Source organism: Dicentrarchus labrax, unplaced genomic scaffold (assembly GCF_905237075.1).
Source record: "Dicentrarchus labrax unplaced genomic scaffold, dlabrax2021, whole genome shotgun sequence".
Classification (NCBI taxonomy): Eukaryota; Metazoa; Chordata; class Actinopteri; family Moronidae; genus Dicentrarchus; species Dicentrarchus labrax.
In genome coordinates, this window is record NW_026136720.1 from 29,145,529 (window position 1) to 29,173,502 (window position 27,974).

General features: G+C 42.4%; 2 protein-coding genes across 2 annotated transcripts in view; both read right to left on the reverse strand.

Moving 5' to 3' along the window:
* znrf1 (zinc and ring finger 1) overlaps positions 1-14,764 on the reverse strand; it is a 59,872-nt gene extending 45,108 nt beyond the window's left edge. The window contains exon 1 of the mRNA XM_051383348.1: positions 13,668-14,764. Within this exon, the coding sequence (XP_051239308.1) occupies positions 13,668-14,061 (394 nt within the window). The 5' untranslated portion in view covers positions 14,062-14,764. The remainder of the gene's footprint in view (positions 1-13,667) is intronic.
* A 7,197-nt stretch (positions 14,765-21,961) lies between these two features.
* The window catches only part of ldhd (lactate dehydrogenase D), a 29,543-nt gene continuing 23,530 nt past the window's right edge, over positions 21,962-27,974 (reverse strand). The window contains exons 8-12 of the mRNA XM_051383236.1: positions 27,320-27,448; positions 26,411-26,538; positions 25,446-25,536; positions 24,159-24,270; positions 21,962-22,692 (exon numbers count right to left, since the gene is read on the reverse strand). Of these exons, the coding sequence (XP_051239196.1) occupies positions 22,512-22,692; positions 24,159-24,270; positions 25,446-25,536; positions 26,411-26,538; positions 27,320-27,448 (641 nt within the window). The 3' untranslated portion in view covers positions 21,962-22,511. The remainder of the gene's footprint in view (positions 22,693-24,158; positions 24,271-25,445; positions 25,537-26,410; positions 26,539-27,319; positions 27,449-27,974) is intronic.

The window sequence follows — 27,974 nt, forward strand, 5'->3', positions numbered from 1 at the left end:
AGAAATAGAAAAAACCTGAAACATAATAATATCAATAGTCATAATGGGTTTAATAGACTCGAACAAATGGTCTATGAAATGTTACAATTATCCAGAGGCCAGGGTGATGTCTTTAAATTGCCTGTTTTGTCAAACCAACAGTCCAAAACCAAAAGATGTTGTTTGTTTGTTTTCGGCATTTTGCTTAAAAAATGATTTAAATAACTAATCAATTATCACAATCACAATAGGGCTAAATAAATGACTCAAATGATTCAGATGGAAAATGAACACACTATTTTATGCAGCAGGTTTGTGCTCCATCCACAACAAGACAAAATAAGGGCACAGCAAAAAAGTCAACTGCAACAGAATAACTACAGTTTGCTGAATTTAACTGATGCTATGTGAGAGTGCATGAGGCTTTCTGGGGGTGTGTTTCTGTAAATATCACATATAGATCAGCCTGATGTAGCACAGCAGTCTGCCGTGTATACAGCCTGTTTGAATGCTGCTGCCTATCCGCTGCCCGAGTCAGAGGGTTATCTTTAGAAAGTCTCTTTGCTCTGCCGTGACGCCATTTAGGCGCTGTCCATAGCAACAGTCGCCGTGCCCACCGACTGCCTCCGTGACCATCGGGGCCCTCGCCGCTCATAATTGGCCAGCCCATTACAAGTACAGTACACATGGTGTTGCCAGGATTTAAAATAGAAGAAATATCTACTGTCTACCAGACTGTCTTATCTCTACTCCTTTTCTCACTCCGTGTCTTTCTTTCCTGACCTCATGCTCCGCTTCCTTTTCTGCAGATGCGTGTGTAAATAGCATTTGTGTGTGTGCATGCGGTGAAAGTCAGCCAGGAAGGGAATAGTGGGGTCGAGGCGACATTTGCAAAGGTGAGGGGAGTGTGTGTGTGTGTGTGTGTGTGTGTGTGTGTGTGTGTGTGTGTGTAGGGAGAGAGAGAGAGAGAGAGAGAGAGAGAGAGAGCACGCGGGGGCTTGTGCGTGTGTCTAGAAAAACAGCAGTGAATGGCAGCTATGTGGTTGTCACAGCAACAAAAACCCAATCCAAACCTCGCCTCGCAGCCTCTCCTCCTTCACTCTCCGTCGTCTCATCCTGTCCTTGCATGTTTGCAGAATTTGTGTGTGTGTATGCACTGAGTTAACAAGGAGGGAAGAGACAAGGAAAGATGGGTGAATATGTGTGTGTGTGTGTGTGTGTGTGTGTGAGAGGCAGAGGAAACAGAAATAAATTGCAGCACTGACCTATATTCTCGAATCATGCAACCAGTTCAGCGGCACAGATGTTCCCCCAATCCCCGTGTTCCTGAAACCCTCGGCCGTGAAATCCAGCCACAACACCGACTGTATGGAAGGGACTAATTGTGTCTGTGTGTCCCTGTGTGTCCCACGTACGTTATGCATCGGCGCTGTTTTTATTTGTTTGTGTGTGCTGTTGCAGTATGTGTGGGAGGATCTGTGCTGATTTATTTCTGTGTTTAAAGGAGCACTTCACTGATTTCAGCCCTCGTCCCCATGTATATGTCAAGAGTACGCCTATGGAGGCTATTGTACACTTTTCATTAATCTGTATCTGGTAGGAAGGCTCTTTTCAACCCTCCAAATCCTAAACCTGATGATGTAAGCACAGGCCGACCAGCGAGGAAGACTTATTTCAGGCCTCAGACCTCTAATCATCTTCTCTACCAGCCTGCACTGCTTTTCTTGACTCTTCCCATGGCTACATCTTCAGGAGTAGGAATTTTGTTGGAAAATACAGCATACACTGAAACAGATCATTTTAACTCAAAAAAAACTGTTGGAACTGATTACACTGAACATTTTATGTAACACTAACTCCATTTTGTAGGTTAAAAACATTCTTGCTTAAGCAGCTTTTACTACAAATTTTGTTTTTACAGTACAAACAACTACAAATTGTTGTTGTTATTCAAGAATGTTTTTAATTTATAAAATTAAGTTAGTGTTACATCAAATTTTTGATACAATCAGTTTCAACAATTTTTTGAGGGTTCCTTTAAAATGCAGAGTACTGGGGTCAGTGGTGTCCATAAAGCCAAACAGCCAGACAACAAAAATAAATTGCAGTGCACACCCGGATACTGGGATTGAAAAACAAAACAGAAAGGAGCAAACTACACGTTTCACATGTTCAGGGTTCACACTCCTCCAGGACCTTTCCAGGACATTTTCCAGGAGATTTTTGCCAGGTGAGCTAGCAGGGCACCCCTTGCAGGAGGTTTTCTTGACTATTCAGGACCGCACTTGCTCACAAACATTCCTTTAATTTACCGGTAGACCTAGCAGTGACTTTAACTCCAGTTTTATGCCTCCTTTTTTAATGATGTATGAGACACTTCGTCTCAGGTTCATTACGATGCCAAAAAGATAGCTGCAAGTCCGTTCCACTTCGCGTCTGGTGTGAGCAGCTAAACTGACTAACATGGGCAGAATGAAAAGGGAGTGTTTGAAACATTTTTCTGTTCCGCCTGCTGTCTGCTTAATTCACTTTCAAGTTGCATACCGTGCAGCTACCAACTGTGGAGTTTCAAAGAAATTACGCACCTAGGTTCATGTAGGCAATCTGAGTGTAGGGCTAAAATACAATAAACATTTTTTCAGGACAACATAGGTTATTTTCAGGCCATTTTAATCAATTACCAGGTGTTTCCATGACTGCCAGGTTTCCCAGGACACATGGGAAGCCTGATGTTGCTTTATGAGTTTTGCTCTTTAAATAATCAGGGGGTGATTGGCAGGAAATCCAACAGGTTCAAATTTCAATACATTAAAGAAAGCAATAGCAAATATAAGTCTACCATTCAAGATAAAATATAACATTATTATTATTATATAGTATATATCGCACGTGCATTTGTGCACATGTGTCGACAGTGCATGCTGCCTGTTACAGTTGCTCCCGTCTTACTTTATCTAACTTTAGCTTTGTTTTTATATTACTTGTTTAATTTTTTGTTTACCAATACTTTATTTAAGCTGCGCCCTCTCTAAAGATGAAGGTAGAGAGAGTTTTGGTTTGGTTTTTCGCCGTTTGGTTTTTCGTTCAGTCGCGACACACAAACGCTTTGTTTACACCAGGGATCAGCTGATTGCGTAGAAGCCGGCTGGCGTGGAGACTAGATCAGCAAGTATCCCTACTGAAATCTGGAGACAAACACACAGATTAACAAATCCCCTGACCGGGGATCAATAAAGTATTACTGGTTCTGATTACATCATAAGATAATGAGATACAATTTATGTTAAAGTGCAAAACTGGCTATATCATTCAAAAATGCATAGTACATGCTATTGTTTTGTTTTTAATGTGATAGGACAGTAGGTCTGTCCCCTAATAGTGGACTGAAGTGTTGGTTGATGGAAAGAGTCCGAGTCGACCCCCTTTAATTGTCAGATAGTCGCAGGAAAATAAAAACAGCGTCAAACTGCATTTGGAAGCACCCGGGCAGCGAGCTCAAGGTCCTGGTTTGCTACCTTTTCTTACACCACTTGCATAGAAGCGGGGCCGGAATGCGGACAATAGCCAGAGTGGGGCGAGCGGGCAACGGAGTTGGGCTCAGCAGCGCCCCCAATCACTCAAATCAGATTTTTTCATGACAGCGTTGGCCACTACGTGGTCCAAGACAGATACAAGTCTGATTTAGCATTGTGAAACATGTCACCCAATGTATCTTAATAAATACTTTTGAATGTAATGTGAGCTAAACTGGTAACTGTTAAACTAGCTCAGAGGATGACTGTGCTCCAACTGAGAGAACCTTAACAGCAAGCACGTGGATCATTTCTGCTTAGTGCTACAAATGCTGACAAATCCTTCAATACTGGTTATATTAATTTAAGTTTGCAGTGTTGGTATAAACATAATCAGTGGGGAGCTGCTACAGTATAATACAAATGTGGGTGAGTATCCATGTTTGTTTGTTTTTATCACTATTTACATTTAAATTAAAAAGCACCCATGTATAGCCTAGAAGTGGAAGATTTGCTTAATGCGTCTGTAATCTGAGGACAATGGCATGCAGACATCCGCTCAGTGAGACAGAGAGAGGGGGACAGAGGAAGTAATGGGGTTGCTGAGTAATTGCTTTGCACCTCAGATGGGTGGGTGAACTCTCAGGCAGGAGATTACACGCAGCGTTGTGAAAAGAGTCATCGGTTCACCCTCTAACCCGGTTTAAGCTGACGGCGTGCATGTGTGTGTTTGAAAGGCTAAAACTGTGTTTTCCTACATGCAAGTGTCCGTGTGTGTCTATCATGTGTATAAGAGTGCAATAGCTTCTTTGTGTGTGCAAGTGTGTGTGATTGTTGAAATGTGAAATTGTGTTTTTGTTCTCCATGGATTCAGAGACTTTTGCCTCTCTGTGTTTCTTTAAAACAAAAGTTGTGGTTCCTCTTTGGTGGTTCTCAATGGAAACTGTTACCTATGTGCATTTTCCTAACCAGTGAGGGAATAACAAGCACATACCTGTTCAATGTCATAATTAGACATTCTGACATGTCACAGCAGGAAAAGCACAGGTGTCTCTGAAAACATTAACGCTAGCTGTAAGTGAGCTCGCACTGACACTGGGCCACTGCAATGGAACAAAGCCATGATTAGTGTTATAAAGGACACCTGTGCATGTCAGGTTCTCTGATTTCAGCCTCTCAAATATGAATATTTCCTGGTTTCTTTAGTCCTGTGTGACAGTAAATTTAATATCTTTGGGTTGTGGACAAAACAAGACCTTTGGGAAACACTGATCGACATTTTTTACATTATAATGAGTTTGTTCAGTCTACATACATTACAATAAGCTAAGCTAGCTGTAAGCAACTGAATGAGTAATCCACACACTGAAGGAGGAACGTGGTAGATCACAGATCTATCACGCTTGCATCATGAAGTGCAGAAGCATCTTTGAATGTCGTCATTGAATGAAAAAGGTGGAGTTAGCAATTGTGGTTGACCGAAGCACTTTAAGTGGCAATTGCCTTCATCCAGAGTGCTTGCTTTTTGTATTCAAATGCGTTGAGTTGCAGTTTAACCATAGATGCTTGACTCATCTGAAAATCTGATTTAGTTCCAGCGATGAACTGATGCAGCTCACCCCACTTAAAAGTATTGTTCAAATGAACAATTGATTTGTGAATTGATTCATCACTACTGTTCATGCATGTTACAAATGGACCTGGGTGATGGCACCAGCTGTGGCTGCTGGGAGGACTAAGTCAACTGCAAAGGCCTTTATTGAATAGTATCAAGTTCTATTCTTTTCTGCTCTATCATTCTATGTCATTAAGCGTTAATAATGCCTTTCCACTTGCAAGGTATCACTGGGGAATTGGCAGCCAAGGTCGGCAGGGATTAAACTTGTTGGTCAGAAAAACTGTGCAAATGCTGTATTGATTAAGCACTGATGCTGTATTGACAGGATGTGTCAATAAAGAGGCAGGAGGGTGGAGGGGAGGCCCGTTGGTCTGAGGGATGACTGCTTAACTGATGGATGTAATGATCAAAGGCTTGCTAAAGCACAGAGTTGTACAGTAAAACCATTTATTTGTGTTTGGGTTGGGGTGGGATCTAACCTGTCTGTGCCTCTGTCAGTCTGTCTGTCTCTCTCCTCTCTGCTAGTGTCCTGATTAACTGTCTTTCGAATGTAGTAAATGAACAAAACAATGAACCTCCAAAGCTAGATGAGCTCCAGTACCACTCGACTGACACCAATCGTGTTCCAAATATTTTATTATCAATTGACTTTAAACTGGATGTTACCATTTGTGCGTCTGTTGCAAAACCCTTTAAAACCCATAGAATTAAATGTTCAATGTTTAGGTCAGTCGGGTCAAGTTGCATTGATCAATTTTTGTTATGTAACTACTTCAAACTTTTATCAAATACTTTTACCTAACCCTTTAACCTTTCTATCCATTACCTAATGATTTAAGCAGTTTATCCATTACTTTTAGCTAACTGTTTAAATAATTTATTCATTATATTTAGCTAACTTACTTAACTGTTTATCCACTACTATTAGCCAGCTAATTTAGTCATTTATCCATTACTTTTAGCAAACTATAACAAATGTATCTATTCGGTAACTATTGAAGGACCGGTGTGTAGGACTCAGTGACATCTAGTGGTTATGTTGCAGACTGCAACCATTTGAATACAGCTCAGCCTTCCAACTGCATACAGTGACATTATTGTACCAAATTATATGAAAAGATCAGTATCACACCACTTTGTAATCTAATTTAGCTGTTTAGTTTACTCCCGAAAATTATTATGTGGATATGTTCTTTAAAAGTAAATCATAATTGTTTTTTTTGTTTTTTTAGCTACTCCACAATCTTTGTGTGGAGGTGTGCCCTGGGCTACATGTACTCTTAGTTGAGAACCACTTTTTTATCCTATCAATTTGGGTTAGAAAGCTTTATATCAGTGCAAAAAGGTGACTGAATTGAGTTTAGTTGGCTTTACCACATCCCTGCTCTGTCTCCCTGCCTCTTCCCTCAGTTACATCACAGTAATACCCCACCACAATGAGCAGATTTATTCTCCTGTTTCCTTTAATGATTCATTCACTCTGCCTCTCTCTCTCTCTCTCTCTCTCTCTCTCTCTCTCTCTCTCTCTTCCGGCCTATTCATTCTGTCACATCTGACTGTTTTTTGACATATTAATTATAGGGACTCCAGACTTTAGTGGCAGGTCTCCAGGTTCAAACCCTTTTCAAACTGGCCAGCTTTTCATACTTCTCACTGACAGCAGATGTAGAACAATGGGACTAATCAAAGCAATTAAGCATTGCAAAACCTTTTGCACACAAGACCAAAGCAAAGCAAAAAAAGCTAATGTTATGAAACAAGGTTTGTTTCTATCACTTAATTTTTTTTAAAATAATTTTCTAATCTGCCTAATGTATCAGCTGATTGTCAGAGATACAATCCATCCATTCTGGTTATTCATAGAATACACATTCTGTATGTATGTAACTAACCACCAATAAGAGGTTCAGAACCAAACTGAGTAATAGGCCTGGTCATTGACAAATCATGATTCACTTATTTTTTTAAATTATTTTAATAGTTCACGTTCAAGTTGAGTTTCTGTAGAATCATGGTGGTTCAACATGTATTGTAGTCAAAACCTCCTTTGTCGAGTCCAAGACAAGTCCAAGACTAGAACTTGTTGAGAACGAGTCCAAAGAGGTTCAAATCCAAGTCAAAACCGAGTCCAAAGAAGTTCGAGTCCAAGTAAAGTCCAAGTCCAAATGAGAGACAGAGTCAAGACTGAGACAAAAAAAATCAGAGGAGGCATCCACAGGAGGAAGGAGGTAGTTACTTCAGAAAAAAACGTATAGCAAGAACGAAGTCGAGACCACTGGCCAAGTCTGAGACAAGTCTGAGTGCAAATACCAATGAGTCCAAGACAAGTCCAAGACAATAGAAGAATCATCTCAAGTCATGGCAGCCACCAACCAATAGTCAATAAAAAAAATTATACCTCACTGTTTGTTTGCATCACATCCATCTACTTCTACTTCCAATCATTCTCTCATCCGTTGGAATATCAATGAACATTCAGGTTTTGCTTGTACTGCTTAGAGTACAGATTGCCAAGAAAATGCAATTAGAAAACCCATTACAATTAAGACTAAGTTGCAAGAATACACTTTTCTTCATAAAAAAAAAGTTTTGGGAGATTTTTTGAATACCGACTGCGGTGCTTATCACTGAATTACCCACTGTCAATCACAGGCACTGAATTAGACTACAATGCCTCCCTGTGAGGTCGGATTCAGACAGATGCAAGCCGCCATATGTTCTGTCAGCGGAGGTATAGTGAGATGGAGACGGGACCCAAAAAAATAAAGCTGTTGTAAAAACATGAATGAATGCTAAATCCTCAAACCCATTCATGTTCCTGAATCAAACAGCAGCCATTTAAGTGTGCCTTGTTTGACCTCTACCTGCACCGGACCAAAGATGGATGGGAGGAAGCGGAAACTTGACTGCTGTGTGTGTGTGTGTGTGTGTGTGTGTGTGTGGACAGTGTCTGCACATGAGAGGATACAATCTCAAGGCGAGACCGCATAAGGCTACATAACAAATGCAACTGCAAGGCTCTCTCTGGTCTGTGTCGTGATTAACATTAGCCTAGTAAATCTCTTAACATCACAATGGATGTTCATCAACACACACTCACACACACTCTTCTGCATTACTGTTGGTCTTCGTCTTGAATTTTAAAGAGGCAATCTGTTCTTCCTTGTGACGATGATTTTGAGTCTTCTATGCCCCCCCCCCACCTCTTTATCTCTCAAAACACAGACACACACACACCAACCTCCCAAGGGCAAAAGGGGGGGGGGGGCACCTGTGGCCTTCCTGATTAACAGCCATTTTATAGAGGAGCTGAGAGACTGAAGCATTTTCAGTACATCAACAATGAGTGTTTCCTGAGAATCCATCTAAGAATGACACGTGTGTGTAGGCCGCCCTACATCAACAGCAACCACTTTATGAATATGGGAATATAAAGGTCAAGGACTTTTACTCTGTCTCACAATCACTCTATATGAGAACATTCTGTTACTGTGTGTAAACTATAAGATTTCTTCTCAAAGTACCAACCAAGTTTCCGAGCATTGCTTATAAGATAAAGATGAATTATGGTCTATGTGCACAGCAGCAGACAGAATGTTGTTGTTGGATAGACCCTGCTTTCTCAGTTATACACACTTGTTTTGCAGCTGTCTACCAACATTTTTTGACATTCATCTTAACATCGACTGTCTGATATGTGGCCACATTAACCTTCTGACTCTAACCCATGACCCCCATTTTCTCTCACATACAGTGAGAGTTTTTTCCAAGCTAGAATACTACCTGATTTGCTGCTGAGTGGTAGTTAACGCATTGATTTAGGAATTGAATGATGTTGTGCCTGTAACCCAACAAATGTTCAGTTAAAATGAGCACAAACAAACAGAGTTGAGAGATACAATGGTAAGCCCTGAGCTTTTGAGGCCTCTGAAGTTCTGGGATCCTGGTGCCCAGTTGATAATCTAGCCTTGGTCCTGTGTGACATTGCTGGATCAAAGGTCCAGTGTGTAACATTTAGGAGGATCTATTGGCATGGAATGGTGTATAATATTCATAGGTATGTTTTCATTAGTGTATAATTACCTGAATATAAGAATCACTGTGTTTTTGTTACTTTAGAATGAGCTGTTTTTATCTACATATGCCGCGGGTCACCCTACACGAAGTCCGCCATGTTTCTACAGTACTCCAGAACAGACAAACCAAACACTGGCTCTAGATAGGACCTTTTTTAGTTTCTCTTATACACTTCACAGCCCATTCTCATTCCCAGGTTGTGAAATACAGACGCCAGCTGTGTTCAGTTAGTTGCAAACTGAAACTTCACCACTAAATGCCACTAAATCCTACACACTGGTCCTTTAAATATGTCATTCTGAAATAAAACCTTATACTGAGTAAATGTCCAACCCTAAAAAAAGGCTCCCCGAATGCAGCATTTATCTCCCAAAACCAATTAAATAAAAATCTGAATTCTTGTGTGGCATCTTCAACATTATTACATCTACTTAAAGGAACACTTTCTCACCTTTAATATTTTTAGAAACATATTTTTGTGTACCGTTTATTTGTAATACAAGAACATGCGTGACCATTTTTTCCCAGCTTGAAAACAGAGTAAAAACCAAGTGCACCGTAACTTGAAAACAGAGTAAAAACCAAGTGCACCGTAACTTGCAGTATGCTACCAACCAGCTCCACGGTCTCGTCAAAATATGGTCACTTCTAGCTCCAAAAAACAAAGAATGAAAGAAGAATGCCAAACTTGAGGCTTCAAAACAGTACTCTATCAATGGGTGACGTCACTGTGGGTTTACACTTGCTATAACCCAAACTGGGAGCCACATTCATCAGTAAATAAGCATATTACATGGATTTATTCAGACAATATTTTCAGGTGAAATGTCTAGATCAGTGCAGTCTGACTCAACAGATGCTTCAGAGAAGATGAGCAACTTTTTTTCACCCTGGATCTTGTTGCTGCTAACAAAATTCTTATCTTGTATATTCTCCAACTGCATTCCAGTCTGATCAGAAGGTTAATGAACACTAATAAATATAAGACAACAATAACAAAGAGCTTATTTAATCTAGTCTCACTTAAGAAATACTTTATGTGATCCTCAACACTTCACGACCTCTCAACACCATCTTCACTTTCATATTAAAACTGAACACAAGGTGTACTGAAATGACTTCAAGGAAATTTAGAACACAAACCAATTGTAACAATGGTTCACACTGCTGTGACTTCTCTTAACCATGCAGAATTACTGGTATAGTCCTTTAAGGCAGAACTTTTTTCTTTTCATGGCACAGCAGTAAAAGGACATGATGTGAAGAGTAATGTCAAGGTATTAACTGGAGTAATTGTTGCATCTGTGCATTACTTTAGTTAGGCTTCACATGGACATTTTCAAGTAAACTATATTTATTTTATAACAGGAAAACTGCATTTTTCATGGTCTGCAAAAGGGATTTCTTCCAGCATAAACAGGCACGAAGCATCAGATATATGGAGCACCGCCTTTCGTGAGTCTGAGTGTCGTGCCTGTTGTGGTTTTCATATTTAATAAAAGATTATCCCCCTGTTTGGGGAAGGAGATTCTCAATAAATAATTGATGCCTTTTCATTGAGATTGTAAAAACGGAGGAGTTTCCTGTGTTGGACGAAAACAAACTGAGCATATGTTTCTTGTGTTAAATTCATATTAGACTGTCCCTCCTATAGCTGGGTGGGCTCACAGCTGCATCAGTCCCAGCAGACCTCCCTCTCAACCAGGTCTTGCTCCAGTTGCAGAAATGGACACGCAAACTGAGAAACTCCAGGGTTTGAAATAACTGCTCTAACTAGGTGTGATCATTCCTTAGGAAGAAACCAAACCGTGTTAAAGGACAGCAGCCCTGCAGCCTTAGAGGCACTTGATCTTCAAGGTGTCAGTCTTTTATTTTAACACTGTAACAGCAACCACCTGAAGACCCTTTTTTTCTAAGGTTTTAGACTGTATTCTATTCTGTTCATGTCACAATAATGATATATTGCCCAGCTCTAACCTGAATTACATTTACCACAGGGTGTTTTTTTTAAATGAACACAATAACAGAAAAGACAAGTCGAATCTATCCTTAGAACATAAAACACAACGCACATGTTCTCTTCCGTCATGTTTAACCATCTAATGTTAATGCTGAGGTCCGCCATTTTGTCTGCCACCCGGTACTGTTTTGTTACAGGTGTTAGACTTAGTTTTACAGTTCCGATTATTGATTTTTTTTTTGCATCGAGACATAATTGTTCAATGATTTTAAGAATATAACTTTTTTCCCCATCCCTAAAATGGAACTTTGGAAAAGCGGTATTCAGTTGGTTGCAATCTGTAACTTTACCACTAGATGCCACTGTATCTGACAGTGCTCTGTGCTGCAGCTAAAGTTGAACCAGGACAAACTGTTTTTGACGGACTACATACGTTTTCTCTCCCTCTGCAGCGGCACCCCACTGTGCCAACGCAGTGGTCTCGCTGAAATAAAAGAGCACCCTGGATTTTTTAACACGACGCTATTGTCGTTCTGAGCGCAGCCTCAGGCAGCGAGAATTCATTCCAGAAGAATCTCATTCACCACCAGAAAGGCCCTGGGAGAGGAACATTTCTGCTGGAGTTACACAGGAAATGAAAGGTCAGGCTAAGCAGTCGGAGCAGAGGTCTCGATGGATGAAAAGGGGGCAAAACTCCCCATAAGAGCAACCAATCTTTCATTACAGCATTAAAGATGTGACATTTTGGTCAGAGCGACCTTCATCAGATACTTTAGACTCTATCTTGTAAGCTTATCTACTTCCACCCTTGACTGCTCCCCAACACTGAGAAAAAGAATACCAGATTGAAGCTGCAACTTTTCTCAGACAGGTATCGTCTCCCCCCTCAGACGGTCCAGCTCTCGCTCCAGCCCTTGTCACTCATCTTGGCGGGCTGTCTGTCTTCTTGCCTGAGGCTGAGGTGTGCAGCACCTCGCGCCAGCACGTCTAAAGCCGTCAGCGCCGGTGTTCAGCGTGCGTTTAAATGTGCTGTTTAGTATTTTTTCCCGCTTGCCTCAGCTGTCGCGGTGACTTCCCACTCCTAGCCTCACCTTTATAGCCACGACAAGCTAGCCACTGACCACGCCCATACAGTAGTGCACCCAAAAATGTCCTTAACTTTGCTACAATGCTAGTTTGAGTCTGAAAAGGAGGTTTCATCTTTAACGTGTTGGTGTTTCCTGTGTTTTTTACTTTTTCCTGAAGGCCTCTCTTTCTGACGTGCACCCTTTTTGCTCTGCTATCTCTTCATCTTCGACTTCATCAGAGTCGCTAAGCAATGTAGGCAGGGAAAAACAGCCGAGATGTTGATGTCCAACTTGCTATTCTCCTGCTGTGAGCCGGTCAGGGCTTTGGTAATGAGAGCCTGGGGAGTGTGTGCGTGTGCGTGTGCGTGTGGTGTGTGCGTGCGTGTGTGTGTGTGTGTAATCTTCCTCGAGGACTCTTGCTGAGTGTTTGTGTGTGTTTCTGTATGTGCAGTTGGAAGGGAACCAGCTGTGTCCATGTGGTTAAGGATTTGTTTGCGTGCGTACCTACATGTACTGTGTGTGTGTGTGTGTGTGTGTGTGTGTGTGTGTGTGTGTGTACAGGTGTACACACAGAGGCATATTGTGGAGCAAGCGGTAAGCCGATGATAAGCGTGAACATACAATCCCCCTCCCACCCAACCCCTTTCTCCATCCTCTCCCTCCCCGCCTCACCTTCCTCCATCTCTCTTCCTCCTTCCTTCTCCCGTCTCTCCCTCCCTCCCCCTTCCTCCCCTCTAATCGCTGGGCTAATTGACTCAGCCAGATTTGGCAGCAGGCTTATTGGTGTCATTTCACACAACAAGGGATGACCTATGCAGACGGTGCAGCGGTGACAGTTAAGACGGAGCACTCCCTGCAATGTTATGTTCACCAAATCCAATCACACACACACACACACACACACACACACACACACACACACACACAGCATTTCCCTCAGCTGATGAAATGACCTAGTAACTGCACTTTCATGCCAGTGTTTGACCAAAATTGGAGTCTGATTTTTTTAAACTGAACCTGTGGAATTCGATATCTTCAATTTCAGACAATTGCCTGTCAAGTATTGTGAGTTAAGAGGCTGATTTCTGTGCAGTTTACCCGCCTGAGCCAACACAGGGTGAGAACCAGAGGGAAACATATTGTTTTACACACAGGTCAGCTTGTTTTTTTCAAGCCTAAAGCTGCCTTTTTTTTGTATTAAGGCCGTCTTTCTCACTGAGAGCATCCTCGGGCAGGCCTGAACTTCCCTTCATAGCTGTGAAATTTAATGACACTGCATTGGTGTCAGGTAAACAAGGTGTGTGTGTGACTGTAGGTGTCTGTCTGTCAGGGGGAATGCATTTGTATGTGGCTTTCCCTGATGATTAATGCTTCAGCGTCACCCAAATTCTGCCTGATGGGTGTGTGTGTGTGTGTGTGTGTGTGTCTGTATGTGCAGAGTAGACCGCCCTTACCGCTGTGCGCGCTGAACCAGCGGGGTGCGATGTGCAGGGGCAAGGTGTCAGCCAGCGACCCCCGGGACCCCAGATAGAGCACCCCGTCCGTGTGGTGCCCTCCGCCCCCAGTGTCCTGGTAGCCGGTACCGTGGGGGGCGGCGGTAGTGCCCCCTGACCCCCCTCCGGCTCGATCCGAGTCCGTACCTCTTGGGGTGTAGAAGCCGAAGGGCACGGCGGGACTGTGCTCGATGCCCATCCCGGCCACGGAGCTCACCGAGCGGCTCCGCAGGCCCATGGTGCCGCTCGGCCGGTAGTGGCCGAAGTGGGCCGAGGGTGGCACCGCGCTGTCATCCGTAGAGACACCGGGAAAAGCACCCCGGGGCCGACCCGCCGTGCTCTGCTTTCCCCCCATCCAAAGCGGGAGGCAAGTGGGTGGGGGTTCTGGGTTGAAACAGGAGGGGGCTCGGCTCGAACCGCAAAGGGTCGAGAGAGCCGAAACAGGCTGTCGCCCCCCTCCCCTCGCTCCTGTCTGTCTCTCGGCCTGCCTGCCTGCCTGTCTGTCCGTGTGTCTCAGCAGGCTCGTCAGCTCTGACTCTCTGCAGACGCAACAGCCCGTTTCCCTGCTGAGCGGAACATGAGCCCGCCCTGACGTCTGGATTCACCTCACCCGCAGACAAAACCTCGACACAACCGGGGAGGAGGGGGGGGGCGGCCGACAAGCCGAATGACGCCGAAAGCCCAGAATGACAAACAGATACACACCACGCTCCCCTCGCCGTCCCAGGTGATTTAGGACGGCTGTATCATTGCAGGCGGGGACGCGGCAGCAACACGTTTATCCCGCCCCGGCCGCGGATCACAGCAGCGCCGCAATGTTCACTCCGCTGCTCTCGCCTCATCTGATCTCAGACATCGTGACAACTGTTGCTGTCTGTCTGACCGCCAAAAAAACGACGATCTGTCTGTGACAACAACAACAACAAAAATAAATAAATGACGTCGCCGTCCGCGATCGTCTGCTGTCCGCTCCGGTGGTCTCCAACCAGCGGTCGCTCTCCCCCCGCAGATCGGGGTCACAGTGAAGCCGCTCCCCTGCGCTCAGATCCGCGCTCCGCTACTCTCTGCTCCGCCGCCGCCGCTGCTGCTGCTGCTGCTGCTGCTGTGGCCAGACAATGGAGGCGCTCAGTGCGCAAGCTCGGATCATAAATACAGACAGGACAGGAGACAGTGCTGGGAGAAGGCAAATACACTGTTTTAATTCCTTATCGAGGGGATTTGACCAGGAGCGTTTCCAGACTTTTTTTTTGACTGGGGGGCACAAGTGGGGCACTGATTTATTAAGTGGTGGCATTATGTGTCTCAGTTTTCCAGTTATTCCAAATGTATGTAATTCCAACACTGTTTATGGACCCCAGTATGCAGAAATATTCAAAACACTGCATGGGATTAGGATTAAGTGTCTCCAATTTGTGAGTACCCATAGAACCCATCTCATTCAGATATTTTTAAATGTGAGGTCAAAGGATCCCTTTGAGAATGGCCATGCCAAAGCCTAACTTTGGAGCATTATTAAGACCTCTTCCTGACATGCGAGCATGGCATGGTTGGTACCAATAGATGACATCTAGATCCATATGATACCAATATATTCACTAGCTTTAAAGCTGGCTTTAAAATGGAGCTACAGCCTCTGGAAGACGAGTGGAAGAGATAAGGACAATGGAGTGGCACTTGGGGGGGCATATCAGATTTCAGGGGTGGCCAGTACTACCGCCCCCCCCCCCCCCCCCTCTGGAAACATCCCTGGATTGGGCTTAGATATTTTCTGTAGTGTTCAGGATATGACAATGTGCAGCTGTGGACATCAGGTAGGCTAGTCCACCTTTATAGCCCAAACTGAGCCTAAATTGGATTTTGTTGTTTTTAACTCTATTTTGTGATTGATAAATATCACAAACAAACAAATATTAGGCAAAAATCTCAGGACGGCATTTAGAAGTTATGTCTAAAACCAAAAGGAGTGTTGTGATCTATCAAAATGCTTCCTTTTAAACACATGTCACTCATGTGTATTATCAGTTTATTCACAGTGCACAGAAGGCAGAGCCCCCCAACCTGGGGTTTTGGGCCCCCATTTGGGACCGCGAGGCCTTCTTGATTTTTCTTGACGTGCAGCCCGGACATTGAACTGCTTGCCGTGAGTCTGTGGCCATATTATCTGCCGAGGGAGTTCTCACACGTGATCATCCTGGTTGTTTACATTCCTCCGACTGCAAACGCGGTGCACGCGAGTGACGCCATCCACCCAGACACATTCATTGCGATATCTGGGGACTTCAATCACATCACTCTGGCTGCAACACTGCCCACTTTCAAGCAGTTTGTGGATTGTCCCACCAGGGAAAACAAGGCACCGGACCTGCTGTATGCCAATGTTAAGGAGGCTTACAGCTCCACTGCCCTTCCTCCTCTTGGAAGATCAGACCACAACCTCATCCACCTGCAGTCCCTGTATAAGCCCCAAGTCCACCGGCTTCCTGTGACCACCAGGACTGTGAGGAGATGGTCACAGGAGACCAATGAAGCTTTGCAGGGCTGCTTTGAACTAACAGACTGGGAGTTGCCTACAGTGACTGTACGCTGTTTCCCCAATAACAAGCCATGGGTCACCAGAGACATCAAGGTCCTGCTGAATGAGAAGAAGAGGGCCTTCAGAGTTGGGGACAGGGAGCAGATGAGGCCTGTTCAGAGGGAGCTTAAGGAGAGGATCCAACAGGGTAAAGACAGCTACAGGAGGAAGCTGGAGCACAAACTCCAGCAGAATAACTTGAAGGACGTGTGGAGCGGCATGAGGAGCATCACTGGCTACAAACCATCTGGCAGCCAGACAATAGGAGGTGGTACTGAAGGAGCCAACGAGCTGAATCTGTTTTTCAACAGATTTGATGAGAGGGCTCCGGACTACCCCTCCCCCAGCTCCTCTACAACCCACCCACCTCCAAACCTCCAGCCCTGCTGCCCCCCCCCCCCCCGCCGTTCCTTCCTGACTATGCCCTATCTGTCCTCTCCCCCCCACCATCACCTCTCCCCACCCCCATCAACACACGGCAGACAGACCTTCACTGCAGAGCAGGTGAGGAAGGAGCTGCTGAATGGACTCCTGCAGCACATCTTCAACCTGAGCCTGAGTCTGGAGAGGGTCCCTGTGCTGTGGAAGATATCCAGCCTGGTACCAGTACCGAAGACTACAGACCGGTGGCGCTGACCTCTCACTTGATGAAGTCCCTGGAGAGGCTGGTCCTGTCACTTCTTCGGCCCCTGGTCAGCTCATCACTGGACCCTCTTCAGTTTGCCTACCAGCCGAGACTAGGAGTGGAGGACGCCATCATCTTCCTGCTCCACCGTGCCTGCACCCACCTGGACAGACCGGGAAGCACTGTGAGAATCATGTTCTTGGACTTCTCCAGTGCGTTCAACACCATCCGGCCTGCTCTGCTGGGGAGTACGCTGACGGCGATGCAGGTGGACCCTCCCCTGGTTTCCTGGATTACGGACTATTTGACGGTTCGACCACAGTATGTCAGACTGCAGGACGGTGTGTCTGACACTGTGGTCAGCAGCACTGGGGCTCCACAGGGAACTGTTCTTTCCCCCTTTCTGTTCACCCTGTACACCTCGGACTTTCAGTTCCTCTCCGAGTCCTGCCACCTGCAGAGGTTTGCGGACGACTCTGCAATTGTTGGCTGTGTCAGTAAGGGGAAGGAGGAGGAGTACAGGGGCGTTGTGGACTCCTTCGTCAAGTGGTGTGCAACTAACCATCTGCATCTCAACTCCACCAAGACTAAGGAGCTGGTGGTGGACTTCTGCAGGAGGAAATCTGTCCCTGCACCCATCTTCATCAGCGGTGTGACTGTGGATGTTGTCCAGGATTACAAATACCTTGGAGTATACCTGGATAACAAAGTGGACTGGGCCAAGAACACTGAGGCTGTTTACAAGAAGGGCCAGAGTCGACTCTATTTCCTGAGGAGGTTCCGGTCATTCAACGTATGTAACATCATGCTGAGGATGTTCTACCAGTCGGTGGTAGCCAGTGCCATCTTCTTTGCTGTTGTGTGCTGGGGCAGCAGGCTGAGGGCAGCAGACGCCAAGAAGATCAGCAGGATCATCAGGAAGGCTGGCTCTGTCCTGGGGGTCCAACTGGACTCTTTGGTGGTGGTGTCTGAGAGGAGGATGCTGTGTAAACTGCGCAGTATCCTGGACAACAACGCTCATCGCTCACCCTCTCCACCAGGTGCTAACCTCGAGCAGAAGCACCCTCAGCAACAGACTCATTCCCCCCCGATGTAACACTGTATAACTCATCTACCTCCGGTCGCGAGAGGGACAGTGGAGACACTGTGCCCTGAGCAAATGTCACTTTATAATTTTTTACCCAATTTTCACTCATCACTTTATTTAGTTGTACTGTACCTTAGTTAATTTATGCTGCTAACGAATGCTGCTACAATTTTTTATCACTTTTACCACTGTTATCACTTTATCCAATCGCTCCTTATCACTTGTTTAGTTTGTACTTATTTTATTTCAATTTATGCTGCTAAAGTGCACGGTGCGCATATTGTATATACCTACCTTTAACTGCAATTTTTGTTGCATTTTGTCACATTTAGTTACTTGGGGGTTTTTTTCTACTTATGTTACCTGTAAGTGCTTGCATTTTGTTGCATTTAGTTAATTGTTTGATTTATTTTATGTTAGCTTTTATTTTATTTTATTTTATTTTATGTTGGCTTATTTTTACTCTAACCCTGTATTACTTTCCCACCTTTGTACTGAAACTGTTGCATTGTAATTTCCCTGTTCTTCTTGAATCTTGAATCTTGAATCTTGAAAAAATTTAAATGTAAATAGTCTAACAGGACAATTGCAATATAATGTGAAATATGGATAAAATATGTCAGAGTCAGGGGTCGTCAGTTCACTAAATGATGAAAATGGGTCACTTAAGGAAAAAGGTTGGGAACCACTGAGATAAGGTTTGGAAAATTAACATATCTGAAGGGAATCCCCTTTCTTCACTTGACTTCTGTTAATTGAGGAGTAGAAATAGAGATATGTCTTTTCCATTACCCATGATGCTGCTCTGTTCTCACACTGCCAGGCCTTCAGACAGCATTTGCTTGTTATTACCCAGTTATGCACAGATTTTTCCACCATATGCTAAATTATTGGGATTACTGGCTCACATGTTTTGTTTGGGATTACTTGGTCTAATCCTGCGCATGTGTGTGTGTGTGTGAGTGTGATTAGGCTGGTTTTATTCTGTCTGGCTCTTTGTTTCTTCACAAAATCAGTCTTGTACAGTCTTCTTGGCCTTGCTACCCAATAAGGTAAACTGTGGTAAAGTACTTACTGCAATAGGTGTTAATCTATCCTGCTATAATGACAGCAAGCCTATAAATGGTCCCCTCTCTGCTGCTCAAGCATGGAAACACACACAGCCGCACACATAAACCATACACACAATTAACTCAAATGGTTCTAATATAAATAGACCACAGGGAGAAAACACATAAGCCTACAGGGCTATAGGCCCACTCTCGTCTGGTGGTTTAATGTGAGTGCTTCCTGCCGTTATAAGATATAGGAGCTCTGAAGGTTTACCACACACTGAAATCAGCCAATGGCACAGATAATCCTAGAACTAACATCAGCTGCAGTTCTCTCTTTCAATAATAAGTAAAGGATACTTTGTGTTTTATGACACAGAGGAGAAAATAAATATCTTAAAGGACCAGTGTGTAATTAGTGGCCTCTAGCGGCGAGATTGCAGATTGCAACCAACTGAAACCCCTTGACTCAGCTAAGCGTGTAGGAGAAACTACGGTGGCTGTGTAAAAGGCTGCAGGCCCTATTTAGAGCCAGTTTGGTTTGTCCGTTCTTGGCTACTCTGTAGAAGAACACCCACTCCCTCTGTAGATAAAAACAGCTCACTCTAAACATAAGCACATATATTGAAATTTAGAAAAAACTGTCATCATATAAAAAAATACCATGTGCAAAAAGTTAAAAGAGGTTGACTTTTTCATGCATCCAGAACAGTGAGATCTGCATTCGTATCAGTTTACATTTACAACACTGCTATCTAGTGGTTAAGGGGTTAAACTCAAAAATGTGTGTTTGACAATCAATATCACAAAATATCTTGTCATTTTCTTACTCCCCTAATACATATGAACATTCTATTCCATTGCTGCCAATAGGTCCTCCTAAATGTTACACACTGGATCTTTAATTTTAAAGCCCCCCTACAGTCAGAGATCAGTGTTTCCTCTAGTTCCTACAGTGTGCTGTGTGAATGCTGTCTGTGCAGAGTTTAACACTAGAAGGATGTTTTCACATTCATCTGCTGAAAGTGGAAAGTTTCTCTGTGCTCATTGAACATCTGATTTTAAGGGGCGGGGCCTACCAGCGTGATCTGTGACATCACAAATAGTAAGGAAGTCAGTCCTGGTCCAGTATCAACTTGTACAGTGTGATGTAGAAACTTGAAGCCACCAGTGCACATCCACTGAGAATGGACTTTACAGTGAAGTAGGAGACATCTTATTATTATTTTTATTATTATTATTATTAATATTATTATTATTATATTAATAATGGTTTAAAGCATTCTTAGTTACAGCTTATAAACACTTTATAAAGGATAACTTACAAGAACAAAATGTATTCTCTGTATTTAACAAAGAAAAACACAAAAATCAACATTTTATGTATTTATTTAACTTCATATAACTTGCTCTCCCTATATTACGGTCTAAATGTGGTTTTAAAGCCTTTTCTACAGTACCAGATTATTATTTTATAATTATGGTGTAGAATATTAGATAGATAGCTTTTATTTTGATTAACAGGCAACATTTTAAATATTAGTCTAAAAATATCAGGACAGGCCTTTAAAAACAAGTACAATATATAATGTAATGCTAGACTCTAAACTGCACTTCGTTTAAAACCTTCAAAATTCACAGGAATTTAAATGAGGACATGTCCTTGGTGTCCTCAATAGTAGCTGCAGCCCTGAGTGCAAACAGCTGACAAAAAAGGCCATTGTCAATCAGTCATGCTGTACATGTGACAGTGATACCCCAGAAAGGAGCTAGTGCAACAACAAAACGCTAAAAGGGAGAGCATCCAACTCTTTAAACTGATAAATACAGGTGCTGGAAGCTGTTCAATTAATGGCTGAAATATGTGATAACAATATTTATAGACCTACTAAGGCAGAAAGGAGCATTTTATTATTAAGAGACACTTTGTCTCAGTCTGTCCCCAGTGAGCTGAGGGGATGCACTGCTGACACTCTGTGGTGGAGCAGTGTATTACAGGAAAGAGGATATTAACCTACAGTCAGAACACTGTGTTGTCCTGCTCTGTCAATGTCCATGATGTGAAAGCAGCTTATTTGAGTGTCCCCATCAGAAAGAGCCACATCACTCTGAAATGTGTCTTGCAAAAGAGAAACCAATGATGTCTCACAACCATCCAGAAATATTCTGTATTTTTTCTCCGCTACTGGGAGTTAAAGCTGCAGTAGGTAACTTTTATAAAAATAACTTTTTGTCATATTTGCTGAAACTTTCACTTAATCCTGACAGTAGAACATGAGACAGATAATCTGTTAAAGGTTGCCAGGTTCCTCTGGCAAGAATCCACCGGGCCTGAACAAAAACAACCAATCAGAGCCAGGAAATATAATTGATTGTTGAGACTCATTCCCAGGGCATCATATATTAACTTTTTGGGTTGGATGCTTGAAGATAATGGACTGGTAAGTCATTTCCAAATTGCTGTATTTGGCAACCTGGGATCATCTTTCTTGGCTCTGATTGGTTGTTTTCATTCAGGCCCGGTGGATTCTTGCAAATGCCATGAGGAGCTCTAGGAGGAGCCAGAGGAAACTGATTGTTTCACAGATTATCTGTCTCATGTTCTACTGTCAGGATGTAGTAAAAGTTTAAAATAATATTATTATAATAAGTTATTTTTATAAAAATCTAAAATACACATCCTGTTGTGCAGCAATTCTCTGAGGCCAGCTGCTATAATCCCTTAAAGTCTCTGAGAACTACCAACTGTATAGCATCCTGTTACACTATAAACATCTGACACTGCGCAAGCTTTCATGCAGATTGTGTCACATACAGTATGTGTCATGTAGTTATTCCGCAGTATGTCATAGTTTTCAAATCTCTAAATGCTATATGTCACACAACGTTACATTCATATACCAAGGCACCAACTAATGATTATTATTTTCCGTTAATCTTTTAATTGTTTTAATCTTCACATTGTTTGTTTCATCTGTCCAAACACCCAAAGATATTCACTTTACAATCAGGGAAAAGTAACAAATCGGCCAAAGAATTAACATTTTGTGCTGGATATTAAATAATAAGTTATCAAGATGTGCAGAAACAAAAGCAACAAAAGATTGAGATTCAACACAATAATCAACTTTTCTTTAAAAAGTAGAAAATCAGTCATTGGCAAAAGATTCAATTACTGATTGTTTATTTTGTCATTGTAAGTTTAAAGCAGTGGTTCCCAACCTGGGGGTCGCCAAAGCTTCACAGGGGGGTGGTGAGGCCTTCTAAATTTTAAGGGGTGTAAGATAACTTACAAATATACACTGTAGTAGGCCTATATCTTAGTCACACAATCAAAGAGCTTATACAGGAAACACTTTATATGCAATACATTAAAAAAAGCCATTCAGTCTGATTAAGCCATTAACAGTGAGCAGATTGTGATGAGACTCTCTCTATTTAGTGACTTTCCTTCAGACTCAAATACGGTTTATAATTCTCTAGGCTGCAGAATTTTCCCAGGATTCATCAGGTTCTTTGGGTCGAGGGCATCCTTGAGACTCTGCATGACCTGGATAGCCATGTGTCCCATCTCCTCACGCAGCAGCGCTCTCTTCCCTAAACCCACTCCGTGCTCCCCTGTACAGGTCCCGTCCATGGCCAGGGCTCGCCTGCACAGAACACAAACCACATTGTTTTACTGCTAAAAATCGTACTGATATCACATTTATAGAACAATAATCATTAAAACCAAAACTAATAATACTACAATATTTACAGTGATCTGTAACTTGACCTCCACTACACCAAACTCATGCCTAATTTAAACCATTCTTTAAATTCACATCTTAATGTGAATACTCACTTTATACCTTAAACATATGTCATTTCTGGAGTTCTCTCACATGAAAACAATAATAAAAGACAACATTTGACAATGTTGTGAAGTAGCATAGGAGTTGTTTTCATTGCATTCGGCTTCTCACGGTAGGTTTCCTTCTTTCGCTAAAACCTCTTCTAAAAACACTGAATAAAGCAGTTTTTGCTTAAAAATATGTTTCTCTGATGTCATTTGGTGGATAAAGGACGTCCCGGAGGGGTTGCGAGCCACATGACACACACACTCAGAAATAGATGTCCAGGCTGACTATACATTTTTACTCAAATGGTACCATATCAGGTCCATAATGGGCCCTCTTGACGACCTTATGATCCACTGCGAAGTGCATGTACAGTAGCTCCTGACACGTTTCTTCAGCCTGACAGGTACATTTGCTAAAGTCACTCAATAAAGAAAACCCCTTCATCAGGATAAACGTAGGTGCAATATGTGAGAAAAGTTTGCCATAAATGCATGTATATTTGAAATATTTAGTGGGCTAAATATCTGGGTGTGTTGGAGACGACTGGAGGGGCCATGCAATGAGCTACAACCAGTGTAAGCAGACACAGGTAGCCTCTCTCCCCAGCACCAGACAGGAAGCAGTGAACCGGTAGTTACTTTGGTAACAGCTGCAAAAAAACCTCAGATACAGAAACACACATAATGGACGCTGATGTAACAGTGTTGTTCAGTTTGCTGTGTATCTGTTCTACCAACCAGCAGGTGAATGTCAAGTTTGTACAGAATACACTTCCATCTTTTTTGGGTAATATTGATCAGAATTCACTTTATCTTTATGGATTATATTGATGCCAAATTGACCAGAAGACAGTCGACAGTCTTTAGCCCGTGTTACATGTTTCTATGGACATATTAGGAATTGTTAAAGTTGAGTTAGTTAGTTAAAAGAGGTACATTTATTTTTTATAGAATTTACCTAGAGAGCAGTAAGGTCTGGTTGGCTTCAGGGCAGAACATTTACTGAAGCTTGGAGCATACGTCCTTTAACCATCCTTAAAATATAATGCTGTTATGATAAGATTCAGTTTAACATAAATAATTGAATTCAGTACATTAAAATCTGGACTTTCCACGAATGTTGAGTAAATGACTGTACAGTAAATGTGTCAAGTAAGGATGAGCGTATTCTTGAACCGGATCTCTTTTTGGCATTAGTTCAGGAGGTATCCACATGGAGAAAAGTCCCGTCTGCTGGTGGATTTGTGAGTAAGGGACAGGTGTGATTCCCTTTACCTGGCCAGTCTCTCCGTGAACAGGTGGACCCTGTGCTGCTCCTCTGGGTCACTGGGGTCCACCACCATCAGACAGTGAAAGTTACCATCACCCACATGACCAGCTATGGGACCTGAAGGTACAAGAAGATAGCATTTAACTAAAAACATACAATATCATTGCTGTTTTACTGCTCTCATGATGCATCAGCGCTGCTTTTGTACTGTGTGTTAGTGCAGCTGCTGTCTCCATTGCTTGTTCTTGTGTTTTGCAAAGAAGAAATAGCACATTTTTCCCATTTTAATATCACGCAGAATACTATTTAATTCGCAATTTTAAATTACGAATCACATCAGTACTACCGAGTTTTAATTCACATTAAATTATTCGGTGCTGAATTATGTTATGTGAGATTTTTTATTATGTCCGAACCCTTAGTATGAAACCAATAGTATGTGAATAGCATACTGGTTACAGGGAAATATGACAGCACTGTGGTAGTAAGGTGAGTTTTGACTTATAAAGTAGTATAAAGCATAAAGTACCAAAAAAGGTACCGGTTCAAATGATTTATGTTTTCCTAACAAGTAATGAGTAGATATCGTGGAAAACAGCAGTATGTCATGTTACTTTTACGTTCAGTCATAAGGCCGCCACTTCACCTGCTGGGTTTATACACTGTTGTCCTGCCTGTGTCAGATATATAAGCTAGAGTTACATTTTACATTAAGCTGCACTGTTCTGTGCAGTGAGTTAGTATTTTATCATATTTGTAACAGCACATTCAATTCTCTGCATCATATCTGACCCCCTAAATTACTTAAATAAGTAGCAAAGCTGCAGTATGTAATTTCCACACACACAATCAGTGCATGAGCCTTGCCAAGACCACGTTTCCTCTCACCATGACCCGTCTTCTCAAAGACACCCATCCAGCACTCCGCGGCCCCAGGGCAGAGCGCCTCAGGCTGCGCAGCGTGCAAGAGTAGTAACTGACACTGCATTAGAGGCTCTGATTGCTTGGATTCTTTCAAATGACATTAGGAGCTGTGGTTATAGTCTGTGGATTATAACTAGGTCACGATTTCAGCAGAGAGACATTGCTTGTGTTTTCCAAATGTACTTTTCTGGTGCTTTGAGCCCCACAAGCCGAGTGCCATCTGGTTCCAATATATCAGAGAGAAGGAAGATCCAAATCTTCAAATCTCTAAAACTCAGCAACTCACACCAAAACAATCCAGATGGATGAATTGCGCTACAGGTAAGTGTTTCTGATTGCTTTAAAATTGTTCTCTGCAGTGTACTTACCTGTAAGTCTGTTCTCAATCAGGTCCTCCTTTGTCTCCACTATGATCTGAGGCAGTCGAGACAGAGGGACACACACATCTGTAGCGTAGGCCTGTGGGACAAACACACACATACATACACAAGGAAGATAAGGTCACAGTATTGGAAGAGGTTGTCTTTTGCAATCACTAGGATTTAAAGCTTTAATATAGTGAGACGTTAAACTGCCACACAATGGTGATGGTGTCGGTGTAGCCTTTCAACCAGAGGACTAATTAACTAGTCAGTTGTTCACATTACAACACATTAAAGCAGCATCCAGTAACCCTGTACCTTAAGCTCTAATGGTATTGAGTTTTCAACTCAGCAGTCACAGTGGAGAGTAACATTGAGGTAAGTGGTAATAAATATGATACTGCCAGCTACATTGTAAAACCAGGTAAATTTACTTAAATGAAAAATTGTTGAAAGGGAAAAAATGTAAGTGAATGTAACTCACCTTTGTAAGTTAAAAAAACACATTATTGATTAATTAGCTTTAATCATTTTAATCTAAGTAAAAAGTACTTCAGGAATCAGGAATGTTTCTGCAACTTCCAAAATAAGTTAGGGTCACTTAAAACTACTAATAAAAGCTGCTTAATCAAGAATCTGTTAAATTAAAAAAATGTGTTTGTGTTACTTACCATTTACCATTTTTACCAATTCTTTGTTTAAATAACTTATTGCGTTACAGTGTGGACGTTGTTTTATGCCTAATTAGAATAGTAATAATTAACAATATTACATCTGCCTGAACCAAGGATCCTCTTAAAGTGTTACCAATGGTGGTGAAATGTATTATCTCACTTGTCTTCCCTTTCCCTGAATATATTTCATATACTCTTAATGTTAGTATTTTCTCATACCAAGCAAATGGTAACACAGAGGTATTTTATTATAGCGATATAGCTAATATGGCTAAAGTGGCAGGTGCCTTCCTTTACCTTGCAGCCAGGTCTGAGAGCCAAAGCAGCGTACCAGGCATCATGACGAGCTTTCCACAGACGGTTCCGTGTTTCTGTATCTCTAGCCCACTGAAAATCTGATCCACCATTACTCTGAGTGATGTCCTCTGTAGAAACACACACACACACACACACACACACACACACACACACACACACACACACTGTTATGACACTACTACTACGGTTGACCAAGTACTCGGCTGAAACGAGTATCCTGTACAGATAATATACTTCTTATGAGAATCATCAAGTAAAATCTGTTAAAAAAAAGGATAAAATATGTTAATATCTGTACTCCTAAATATACTTTCATATACTGTGCAACAAAGCCTAATGCACTAACTACAGATTTAGGCAAAATGTAGCTGGGAGCAGAAGCTGACAACATTTATATTTCCATACAACACTTTTTATGCAATAGACGTATGATTCCAAAGAAAAGCATGTTAAATGTGCAGTCACAAAAACAAAACCAAACAGTCAACTACAAAGCCAACGCAAGGGAGCCAAATCCTGTAAAAGCTATCTGGAGATAACAACGGCTAGCCTTGACTAAAGTTAAACTTACTTTTCCCCCTTAGCCGTTTTCGGTCAGTGAAATAGATACATTTTGCTAAAAGTATGTAACTTTCAAGGAAAGACGCAATTCTTACAGTATTTGCCTTCACTGCTTACAAATGCATTATGTTTCAATTCAGCCCATGCTTAATTTAATCAGCAAGATTACACTTATTTCATAATTCTGTGACAAAACATACATTTTCAAATAAAAATGAATTAACATTCATAATAATTTTATTGGTTAGGTTTTTATCCAGCAGCAATAGTGTGTGACATGAGTCATTAGAAATCTGCGTTGTTTGTACGCTTTGTTTACTCACACACCAGTTGTGTTGACCTGTTCCTCGAGGCTTCGCTCAGAGCCGTGGAACTCCAGGAACAGCGTCGGGGTCACAGGGTAGGACAGAGAGCTGAATCTGTTGCACGCATCAATCATCACATCATCCAGAAACTCTGGTATAACACACACACACACACACACACACACACACACACACACACACACACACACACACACACACACACACACAGTCAGAACACAGAGAATGAGACTGATGTCAGTGTTGTGCAGATAGCAGTAGATAAATAGGCCATCCTTCTGACCAAATACAACATTTCCAGCTGCCAATGACTGATATTGATTCTATTCTCACAGTTAATTTGATAACACACTTCTCCCTCCTGGAATATATTATCCTCCTACTGCAGGTACCCATTTTCTTAAGAGATCAATAAAGTTTCATCTCTTCCTTGTTCTGTCTTTAAACCCAGTTCTTCCAAACCACATTCATTTTTCTTCTACCTCTCTGTGGCTATTTTGTCTTTCATTAATCCTAATAACGTCAGCTTATCGCTGGACTGATTGCATTCACATGGCTAACACTTAACACACACATTTAGATCCCCTCCATTGTGTATTTGTGGGCCGGAATAGTCCTGAGTAGCCCGGAGATACCACTTGCAGTTCATTTGTATTTGA